Genomic DNA, 12,213 nt, shown 5'->3' with positions numbered 1-12,213 from the left:
TGAAAGCACAATTATGCTACTTATTCAGAAGCCGCAAACGACGTACAATTTATTTATAAAATTTAAATCAAATTATTTATGTAGGGTGTCAGTTTCATACGACTAAAATTGACTCATTTATGACATATGACTTCAAAAATCTATGCTACAAATGAACTACAACCATAGATTAATAACTACAACACAGCCATAGATAAGCACGGATAAACACCATAGATTAGATAAACACAGTAACCGTAGATCTTAATTTATGGATGTAATCATACATATGGAAATATGAAGTATAAATTTACGGGGTACGATCGAAAAGTTATGTCCGCAAAGTGTCTACAGGAGTAAGTTTATTTGCAGATGCTTAATTTGACAATTCCAAAGTATGCTGACTAGATTTTCATTTAAAAATGAAAATATTAAAGGACTAAGAAGGGAGAACTTCTAAATTTGATTTCATTCAAGCAAAAAAAATATTGCCTCCGTTCTAAGTTAGTGAGGAAATCCTTTTTTCATAAACAGCCCAATAAAAGCCTGTTCTTTCAAATTGTTTTGATTGTGAATGTAATGTTTTACTATAATATACATATATAACAGTTATTTTATTAATGACTGTTTATGTAATTTCAAAATAATAAAAATGCAACTGTGCATAAAAGGAAAATTAAAAATTCTAAAAATAAACCATTTGTATAAAGTATTAAGGATACTACAAATATTAGTGAAAAAAAAAACTAATCCAAAGTTACATATGAATAATAATGTACCTACTACAAAATACATGATTAAATTTTTCTGTTTCAGTATTTTAGGTTTTTATAGTGTTATTTTTAAGATCCTATTATCATTTTTGTTAGTTTTGTGCAAAACCATTCCTTACAATCACTTGATTATGGAGCAAAAATTGAAACATCTTTATTTTTTAAACAATTTTTTAACCTCTGAATTTTTGTTTTAAAACTAAAAATACATATTTAACTGTTAAGCATGTAATAATAAATATTATCAAAAATCAAACCGATAAGAATTAATGTTTCAGAACTTTTTTTATATTTTATACCTACTTACCTTTTAATTATTTCGTTCCCACTTATCCTCCTTTTTTTAAATATAGATATTTTTTTTTAAGTTTTAATGTCTTTTTATTGAAATAACATTTCATACAATAAATAGGAAAGTTCATACCCTAAAACAGATTTACGGTATTTTATAATACACAGAGTTATATCTGATCGATAAAGGGATGAATTACTTACCTAAATTCAAAATTATTGCTTATTATGTACCCATAAAATGTAAAATTGAAGTAAATAAATATATGAAAGCATTCTTATGCTTTGTTTGATTTTTCCTTTGATTTGTTTTATAGTATTTAGAATGAATGTAAGTATATAAAGTAAATTTCAACTTCCACATCGGAAGAAATTAAACACGGAATACGATGGAACACAGAAGACAAGGAATAAGAAGTGAAAACAACCAATTAGCTTTGATATAACTTCATGAAACTATTATCAATAGGTACCTCGTAAGAAAATGTCATTTTTTTTGTATGATTAAATTTTAGATTACGATTATGTTCGATTTATCGTACCAATTTTTATTTAGCCATTCTCATCTAAAAATGAAAAATTGAATCCTTATAGGAATAGGTACCCATTCTATCTGGAATTATTGCTTCACAAACTTAATTTCATCGTTATACTTTAGAAGTATTCATGGTTCGTTAATAATTATAAATTAACTGGCTGGTTGTTAAGCTTTGCAATAGTATACTGATTTGCAACCTTTAGCGTTCGTATTTGTTCCTATTTTATTAATTTTAGTTGCATATTTATTGAAACACTGAAAGACCAAAGTACCATTTCTACTGATAAAGAAAATAAACAAGTAGCTTCGTAAAAGATGTTTCCGAAATTGTATAAAAAGGTAATTCATCCCTCTACTTCGAATTCGAAGACTACGACTCTACATTCAATAAATCAGTGGGTGTTGAGGTAGTCTTTTCGAACTTTTATTCAACTATTACGCTATTCAGACTCATTTTTAAACGGACGATTCGTCGATAACAGTAATTACGCGGTTAGCAAACGGTTTCCGGGTCGTTTTTCCAACCCCGTTACTAATATCATCGTCCTCGTTCACTACTGCATTATTTTGATCTTCGATCGTCCCTGGGGCAAGCTTCGATCTCGCCAGTGACCATCTCCTCCCTTTCCGGTCCAGAATGACCGGCAATTCAGCTATAAGGTTATTCTCAAACTCGCTCAGCATGAGGTAATTCTCGACTTTATTGCAGGAAGTGATGCAGTCGCCAATGTAGTCCAGGTCATCGAGGAGGTTGTCGGGCAGATCCATGTCTGCTATTCCTTCCTCGGAGATGCATGTAAGCTCCTGTTTGTCATTTGAACAGACCATGTTGTCGATGATGCCAGACTGGTGGTTGGACGCGTGGTCTTTGCTTAGAATTACGGCAGCTGCAGGAGTGCCGGAGGTGGCGCCACCGCCTTCATTCTCAGGCTCCTGCGAAAACGACAGTCTGCGTCTTTGGGGGCAGTTTTCGTTCATGCATACGTGGCGAGTGCCATTTTCACGCGTATGCTTGTGACGCGCTATATTCCGACGATGGAGATCGATAAAGAACAACGTTATGCTACCCAGGAGGGCGCATGTCGAACTAAAGTAGTACCCTGTTTTCTCACCGCACTTTTCATTCATATATCCTGCAAGGAAAGAAGGGATCTGAAGGGATCTCATTACTAATTCAAAATTTGTCCCCTTTAAAAATAAAACCCTCCATACGTTTTAGCATGCATTACGTAAGCTGTGTTGAATTCTGATTTGATACATTTTTTAAAGGCGGGGGAAAATGATTGAACAAATGATGAGACCCCCTCCTCTGAAAATTGTCCTGGATGTTTAAAGATAAAAAAAAACCTTGCTTGTACTGATTACATAGGAATAATTTAATTGCACCAATTTCTGTTCTCCTACCTTTCTTTTTAGAGATACAATACGTTGCGCGATGCAACGGTCCGATTGTTTGTTTGCTAAATGTTTCTACCTAACACTACACTAAAAATTAGAGATGTTTCATTCTCGAGGAGGTGGATTTTATATATATGGTGAGACACCTCCTCTAAAATTTTTCCTGTATTTTTAGAGAAAATAATAACATTACCGTTACTGAAACATTATAACTTTTGAAGCAAAATTGTTGTAAACGAGTTCAAACACTCTTCTCAATATGGCGTCAATTTGACGTAAACGCACTGGCCAGAATATTTCGGAACGAATTAACAGTATGGCGTCGATTTATGACGTCATCAGCACTGGTCAGTATGCTGGGTTATAATTCGGAACACGCCCTTGATATCATCATAAAAATAATTATTCTGCTTGATTGTTAATTTTCAATCTTCGAGTAAAACCAAAATTGTTTTTGTGACTTCGACATTTACATTATACAAATATCAAGTATACACACAATAAGTTTCGCAAAACAGATGGGCTCCGTTAGATCTATATTGTTGTGACCAAAATTTTCTGACTTACCTGAAAATGGAACCCCTAAAACTATGGGAATTGCTTGGGAGCACTGCACGAATCCCCATGTTCTTGCAAAATTTCTTGCTCGAACCCTTTCGTATGTGTACATTTTTAAGGAGTAATGATAGCCTCCGCAAAAAATGCCTGGAACCAAATTATTATTTTTTACGAAATAAAAAATCAGATACTGTGGAATTATTGAAAGATTACGTTCACGTCATCGAAATAAATTGTACGAACCAATACGAATGTTTGTAATTTAGCCACTGTTATTAAAAGTACATTGACCTCGCCACCAGGAAACAGAATGTATTCATTTTAAACAGGAGAAAAAAAAATATTTCGAATGGAATTATTCAAAACTTACTCTTTCCCAAATTCAATAAACAATTAAGAATATTAAAAAATAATTACCATAAATCCATGCGAACATCACGTATGCATGGTAATTACCACTAACAACCGTAAATGCTAAAATGGAAAGCCCACACATGAATACTGCCGCCTGGCACAAATATTGTCTTGCGATGCGACATTCAGTTGAATTGTGAAGGACGAGAGTACTGAACACAACGCAACCAAGGGTCCACGCTAAACCCAAATACATCTATAAAAAGAAATGTTGTCACCCAAAAATGCAATAAAAAATACGTACAGTAAAAGCTCTTTACTCTCGGGGTATACGTTCCATAAATATGCCGCGAATACAGAAACCGTGGATATGGAATGGTAATTAGCATGGAATCATAGGGGATGCATTCTAAGGTTCCAAAATAAAACCAATATGTATCAAAATAAAATCAATGTATTGATAAATTCTCAATTAAAATTAATCGTTATAGTCAGCTTCAGGCAAGAGTTTAAAATATTTAGTGATTTTTCCTTGTTTTGAATTTTCAAATTGGTCCACTCGGTTACATCTTTTATAAAAGCTGCCTCGGCACGTACCAACAGCACATAGTCAAAAGATGCCGATACGTTAAGGGGTTTCAGTAGTACACGCGCAGTAGAGTATAAACATGCTTATCGGTTCTAGATATCATGAGTTTAATGTTTGAAACAGAGGTTTGAAATTTTGTAGTAAGATAGATAAAGCTTTGTTCTAAAGTCTGTCGAAGGTCATTTTTTGATTTCTTAATTTCTATTGAAAATACGTGTCCTACAAGAATCATCAACTTTAAGCACTTGTAAAAGCTGTTAATAACCGTAATATTGAAAACTAAAAACATGCAGAGTTACTGTAAACCTTTGTCTGTTACCATACCAAAAATCAGATATTTATCTCGCAACGTTAAATCAGAATGTTTAGAACAGAAACCCACATTTCTGGGTTGCAATTTTTTCATCCGCGAATAATGAAAATGCGAATAAGGAAACCGTGAATAAGGAACTTTTACTGTATCATAATAAGAGAGCATCCAGTTGTCTTAAACATAACTAATTTAATCAGAATGTCGACAAATTCAAAAGTTAAAACATTGGCATAAATAGTATATTCCAAAAATTATGTCTCAAGATAGTTTACTTCAGAATACCTAACGTTAGAAGTTTGCTAAAGCAAAATCAGTAAAAGTATTAAGGACGTTATTTGATCTAACATTTAATTATTATAAAAATATGGACAATTTAGAAGATATATCATTCCGATATTTTATTTTGACACCTTTCTATTTACTACTAGTTATGCTAGAAACTAAGTTGTGGATTCAGATCACTAATCTGCATTGAAAGAAAGATGAATGAAGGGAAAAAAGAAACGATATGATAAAGACTTCTAACTCAGTGACCTAAAAAGGTCGTCGGAGCAGATTCATTAATTTCCACACTTCTTTTATGCAAAACTCTAATTCTATAACTTTTGGATTCTAAGATATTCAGTTTGCCAATTATATCAAAAAATGCTAGTTTTTTAATTATTCTGTAGGATTTTTCAAAATTGTAATGTGATAGGCGACATTTTTGCTATATTTGGACTAACTGCATGGAATTATACTTAAGAGATCATGCTTCTTCTTCAAAAAGAATTCACGATTCAGGGGCGAATCTACTGAAAGGCTTTTTGGGCTGCAACCCAGGGCCTAGTGGATACAAAAGACCCCCAACCTCCATTGATGATGTTGTGATGAAAAGACATTTTTGCAATAAAAAAATCCAATTATTAGGTTGGCAACCTGCGATCAATCAACCCGTGTGCGCGTTTATCGAACGGAGAGGGGAATTCCCCGTCGTCAAAGTGATAAATTGACTTTGTTATTGTTAGAATTGTGTTAAAAATATTTTATTGTCCAATTTTTATCTATACTATATGCCTACATCATTAGAAACAACCGTTTTTTGACAAAATGGTAATTAGTTGATTAATAAGGTAGGGCCTTAAGTAGTATTAGCCCAGGATCCCACAAATTCATGATCCGCCCCCGTTAGGATCTCCCTATCTTCTGCTGTAGTTCGTTATGCATGATTCGAAAAGTTATAAATATGTTACCTGAAGAAGTACTGTGGAATCGCCCAGTCCTTCGGCTTCCGCTTGATATGACAAGTAAAATATGGGTGTGTTGATACCGAACGCGCTAATACCCGTGGATACGAGAAGAATTCGAACAGTCTTGCTTTTAAGCGTGCTAAAATCGAAGAAGGGTATTTTGTCTTCAATTTTGTTCTTGTCTTTTATTTTACGTTTTTGATTTTTAATGTGTAATATTGCCCTTCGTTGTGGATGATAGAGGGACGCGGATCTGTAGAATGTCCCCAGAATGAAGGTCATCGACAGGGCTCCCGTCACTGCTTGTAAACCAAGACGCCAACCAAGGGCTCTACAATCAGACGAAAGTGTTACCTTTTGGTTAGGTACTTACCATTTAATTTTGAATTATTTAACGTAACCTGAAGGATTTATTAGTAAGGACACAAAAATATCTAAAAGATATATATACAGTAGAACCTCTATAACACGAACATCAAGGGAGACACCAAAAAATTCGAGTTATAGAGTTTTCGACTTATGAAGGAATGTGACTTAGGCGGACTTTGATTCGACTTGTAGAGGTTAACATTTGGTGTACTTACATTTTCGACAAATCCTTAAAGTCGATAACTTAGTTTTCTTCGAACTATAGACGTAATATGTCTCAAATTATCGAGTTCTAAAGGTTGTAAAATAAAACATTGCTATGTTCGAGATAGAGAGGTCCAATTTAATTTTTCGAGTTATAGAGGGAAAATATGTACCAAAATGGCTTGCATGGACTCGATGACTATTTCGACTAATAGAGAGTAGAAACTTCGAGTAATGGAGGTTTTGGAGCTTGAAGGGAAGGGAACAAAACATTTTTTAGAGTTTTGGAGGTTTTCCACTTACCGAAGTTCGACTTAAAGAGGTTCTACTGTATCTTATATAATTACATAGTATAGCTGCTATACTAAAAGATATTATTTCTACAAGGAAACTTCTCTGTATGACTATTACGTAAATGTGTTCTCGATTTTCTCCTAAACCGTTAATCAATTTTGGTGAACTGCTTCATATTTAAACATTGATTTTAATGCCAAAAAATTACGTTATCTTTTGTATCGTTTTAATGAATATGACGCCCATCACCTCCACCACATTTAATTGATTTTTTTGTTCTATATAAGGGGCCGTCCATAAAATACGTCACCCATAATTTTACCTTTTTAGACTATCCTTTCTGCTTCATCGTTACGTTAAGTTACACTTTCAGCGACCCTCGTAACAAACATTACATCACAAAAGCTACTCCACCCCTTCTATAAATGATTTCTTGAGATTAAAATTAGTCTGAAACATTAATTTTTGACTATCCATATGTTTGTTTATAGACTTTCAATAATTGAGAATGACTTTCTAATGTAATGAAAAGTTTTAAAATCTGCCAAGTTAAGAAAAAAATTTAAATAAAACTGATGAACTGCGAACATTACATTTACTTAACTCCTCCTTCACCTTGTCATATCTCGTTTCGCTAAGCAATGCCCCCTTCCTCCCCGTTATTTGTGAGCGTATTGTATAATCGACCCCTAATGTACTGATGAAAAACCAATTAACCAGAAAGTTATTCTTTCCTTTTGGTAAGGAAATTCATATTTAAAATAGGTCTAAATAATCAAAAATTATATAAACAAAATTGAAATTAAGTCAGATAGTTTGTAGGAAACAAAGAGGCTGTGACTTAAAAAAGTAATTATAATCCTTATCTATATATTTGGTGTTATTCTATTAACACTCTTAAATGTGTATTTATAGACCAGTTTCGAAAAAAAAATTGCTGATCTTTTCAGGGTCGATGAAGAGCTGTCTCTTGCGTATGGAGCCAAAAAATCACACTCGAAATCCGTTGGGATGGTATTGAAATAGGGGTGGTTTCCTATTTATATTATTCTTGGAAATTTCATTTTCCGGCATGTACACACTAATATTCTCTATTATTTTCCCTTATAAAATTTTATTATAACTTTTATATTTTACGTTCCAGTGTCCATTACAGGTATGAAAAAAATGCCACATTTATTTATTAATAGGTACTAGTTAATATCAAAATTAAACAAATTAATCATAAAGAAAAACAGTAGTGAGTTTTATTAAGTATAAGTAAAACAAAAAAAAAGCATCCCCATTGTGTAAAACCCCGAAGGGGTAATAAATATAAATACTTACAGCATTTCCTTCATATAAATAGACACTGGAGCGTAAAATATAAAAATTATAATGCACAGTTGTAGAGAATATTAGTGTGCACGTCGGAATTTTTTTTTCAAAAAACGAAAATAAATAGGAAACTACCCCGACGGGTTTCAAGTGTGACTTTTTGGCTTGATACTCGGGAGATAGTCCTTCATCCACCCTGAAGAAACAGCCTATTAGTACTTTTTTTGCACCCCTTCTATGACATCATCATGTAGTTTTACTGGACTATTGTTTATTAAAATTAAGCAGATAAATTTTGAAAATCACTTGGAATTTAAATTTATTTAGAGTGTTCTGACTTCAATCGTTTTGGAGTAATTGCGTTGAAATTAGTACAAGAAGATTGGGTCAGCGTGGAGGTACGAGTTCAAGCAGCCTTTATACTGATGTCGAAGAATTAGAGTAATAGATACAGTAGAACCTCGATAAGCTTAAGACCTCTTACTCTTTTAGCAAACTTTACTAATGTTTTTATGTCTAAACCAAGTAAACAACAAGCATTGTTCTAAATTAGGAAATGCAGAAATTCTTCGTTTTTTACATAGAAGATTTTCTTCCGATTAAACCACTTTTCAGTGCTTACTGAGGTGCGATGCCCAAATTATTCGTTTAAGTTATAGAGGGTTTTTATTTTAAGTAATATAGGTTTTGGAGTCCGAGGGGAAGGGAACACAAAATTTTATGAATTTATAGAGGTTATTACGTGATCGAGGTTTAATTTATTAAAATTCTACTGTATAAATATCTGATGCCTCTTCATAAAATAATTAAAAATTAATGTTGTTCTAGGCCAACTGCATCAGACGCTCTAAATGTTACAACTGAAGTTTTCAATGAAATATAATAAGTCAATTTCGAGATCATCATGCGAAACATTACACTGAACCAATGTAATGCGATGGGTAGTTAGAAAGAATAGTGTGGTGCTTCTCAAATAAGAAAATTACCCAATTGTGCTTTTGATCACATATGACATGATAGCTATTCCGAGTCCACTACCAGAAACGATGAAAATTTCAACGAATTCTCGTCGCCTTTTAAAATACTGTGCTACCATTAACGTTGAACAGTCTCTTGTTATCCCAACTCCAATTCCAACCACTGTTCCATAACTGAAACAAAACAGAAGCCATTTCTAGTTTTACATCCCGTAACGTCGTCTCTTTCTTGTCTCTCTTCTTTTTCATTTTTCTGGGTTAACAGTTAACACTCATACGATTGTACAGAGACGAAGAATAAAATACACTGCATTTATTTCATTTATTTACACTGATTTCGATTATAACGTTCTTCTTCTTTTAGTCATTACTTTTCGGCGATTGAATTTTTTTATGACAAACGTAGCTCATGTACATTCTACCAAAGCATCAACTACAAATCGTAATATACGAGGGTGGATTGATAAGTTTCCGGCCTGACCAAGAAAAACAAGGTTTTTAAAATTTTTTTTTTTTTATTTCTCAACATAATCTCCTCCAAGGCTGATACATTTCTCATAGCGGTGTTCCAGTCTATTAATGCCATCTCTATAGACTGATTCGTCAAGCTCCTCAAAATAACCATTTACAGCTTCGATTACTTCTTCATTGTCCGCAAATCTCTTACCGCCAAGCCATTTTTTGAGATTAGGGAACAGAAAATAGTCACTCGGGGCTAGGTCTGGAGAGTAAGGAGGGTGCGGCATCAATTCAAACTTTAGATCGTTGATTTTAGCCGTCGCAACGATTGACGTGTGCGCTGGTGCGTTATCGTGATGAAACAAGATTTTTTTCTTCGCCAGATGAGGTCGTTTAATTTTCACCTCGTGGCTCAAACGTTGCAATAAGTCTGCGTAGTATTGACCAGTGATAGTATTACCCTTTGCAAGGTAATCAATGTATATAATACCTCTTGCATCCCAAAAAACAGTAGCCATAACCTTGTTCGTCGAAAAAATTGTTTTTGCCTTCTTTGGAGTTGGTTTCCCTGGTCCAATCCACTGTTTAGACTGTTCTTTGGTTTCAGGAGTGTAGTGGTGGACCCACGTTTCGTCAACGGTTACGAATCGACGCAAAAATTCGCTTGGATTACGCTTATACAATGACAAATTTGCGGTAGAAATGTTTTTTCGAATCAATTTTTGGTCGACTGTTAGTAAACGCGGCACCCATCTTGCACAGAGCTTTTCCATATGCAAATGTTGGTGCAAAATATGTTGCACACGTTCATATGACATCTTACAGGTCTCAGCTATCTCACGCACTTTCAATCTGCGGTCTCCCAGCACTATTTGATGAATTTTTTCGATCATATCTGGAGTTGTGACCTCAACGGGGCGTCCTGAGCGAGGCCCATCAGAGGTGCTCACACGACCCTTTTTAAACTCGGAAACCCACTGCTTAACGGTTGAATATGACGGGGAGGATGTCCCCAGTGTTGAGTCCATCTCTTTTTTAATTTCCTTCGGCGTTAACCCCTTCAAATAAAAGTATTTGATGACAGCACGATTTTCCTGCTTTTCCATTTTTACGAAAACCACAGAGGCGTCTTGTTCAGCGTGCTGTCAAACCTACACTAGCAAGGAGATCGGGCTGAAACTATAGCTACAAGCTATCCAAGGATGGTACTATAGAATGTCACCTCAAGGTAGGCCTAGTGGCGTCATCTCTTGGTTAGGCCGGAAACTTATCAATCCACCCTCGTATATGTTCCCGGAAATGTATGAAATCTAGGAATTGTATACATTTCCTAGGAATTGTATGAAATTCCGATATTGTACTAGGAAATGTATCAAACTAATGGTTTCTGTGAATAAAATGAATAAAAAACTTTAGTAAACTGAGAATCGGGGTTATTTGTGTTTATGCGCTCCTTGTGTAATCGCCTGATGTATATGCATTAGTGACGTTATTGTATGGTTAGTAGGTAGATTTATGACAGATTGGAGTTTTTTTAATGGCTCTGCCCGCCGGAGCCGGGCTGATGTGTTTGAATAACGTTTTCGAAAAGTATGCTTCATTATGATCTCTGCGCCCAACATATCTATATGAAAATGATCGGCATTATCTGCTCTACAACATTAAAAATACAAGGTCATCGTGTTTGCTGAAACAAAGATAACCTCGTCACATTATTCTAATACCAGTCTATCATAAATCTCCCTAACGAAACAATGACGTTACCTTTGGATAAAGGTACATCTCCAAACAACCTGCCGTATTATTGCCTATTTAGTATTACCTGTAATACATTTCCGATTGCTATTTAGGAAATGCATAGATTTCCTAGGAAATGTGTCTAATATAATTTATTTCATATTTTAGATACATTTCCTAGGAATTGTATACAATGATGGATTTCATACATTTCCGGTAACATACACTAAGAAAATCACTGTAGATAATTTTCGTTAGTAAACCGTGTATAAATTAGAGTAATTTACATTGTCGGTGATAATAGGTAAGGAACTTTTAAAGATCGGTTACAGATTTTTATAAGTGGTCTATAAAAATATGTTTTTAAATTCATTCTTCGTTTGTGACTATTTTCGGTTTTACCGATCTAATTATGGTAGTGCTTTGACATTAAAACCCAAATCTACTTTAAAATTTACCAATTCGGTAGGTACTGCTAGACCAACGACACGTGGCCCTTCAGACTGTAATACCTACAGATGCGCATTGACGACGGAAATTCTGTATTAAGGTAAATGATTTGAATTGAGTTCTTATTACAGTTAAGATATCAGCCCATGTAGGAACTGCCAGAGTTGAGGATCGAGTGAACTTTGATCCAATATTGGGTTGCCAACTTAGGCTGAACGGAGTTCATCCAAGGTTGGACCAAGTTAGGCATACAATTGGTCTACCAAGAATGGGCAGTTTTTATGTCCCAGACCTCGACCAAAGTTGGCTATATTACCTTCGGATGATTAATCTTGGGCCAGCTTACATTGACCGGAGATTTATTTGAATTATATAATATTATTT

At 34.3% G+C, this 12,213-nt stretch overlaps 1 protein-coding gene across 5 annotated transcripts in view; it reads right to left on the bottom strand.

Annotated features, from left to right (window-relative positions):
- Positions 1-1,153: 1,153 nt before the first annotated feature.
- The window catches only part of LOC108741892 (monocarboxylate transporter 12-like), a 266,895-nt gene continuing 255,835 nt past the window's right edge, over positions 1,154-12,213 (bottom strand). For 4 of the 5 annotated variants that reach the window (XM_018476893.1, XM_018476889.1, XM_018476874.1 and 1 more), the window contains 5 exons: positions 9,193-9,357; positions 6,026-6,353; positions 3,955-4,147; positions 3,547-3,684; positions 1,164-2,714 (listed from right to left, as the gene is read on the bottom strand). In XM_018476893.1, the coding sequence (XP_018332395.1) occupies positions 2,038-2,714; positions 3,547-3,684; positions 3,955-4,147; positions 6,026-6,353; positions 9,193-9,357 (1,501 nt within the window). In that variant the 3' untranslated portion in view covers positions 1,164-2,037. Of the gene's footprint in view, positions 2,715-3,546; positions 3,685-3,954; positions 4,148-6,025; positions 6,354-9,192; positions 9,358-12,213 lie in introns of all 5 variants that reach the window. The other variant, XM_018476866.1, reaches the window with a different exon arrangement.

This window comes from Agrilus planipennis, unplaced genomic scaffold (genome assembly GCF_000699045.2).
Source record: "Agrilus planipennis isolate EAB-ADULT unplaced genomic scaffold, Apla_2.0 scaffold24, whole genome shotgun sequence".
Taxonomy (NCBI): Eukaryota; Metazoa; Arthropoda; class Insecta; order Coleoptera; family Buprestidae; genus Agrilus; species Agrilus planipennis.
Note: the sequence above shows the minus strand (reverse complement) of the source record. Positions and strands in the feature narration are given on the sequence as shown.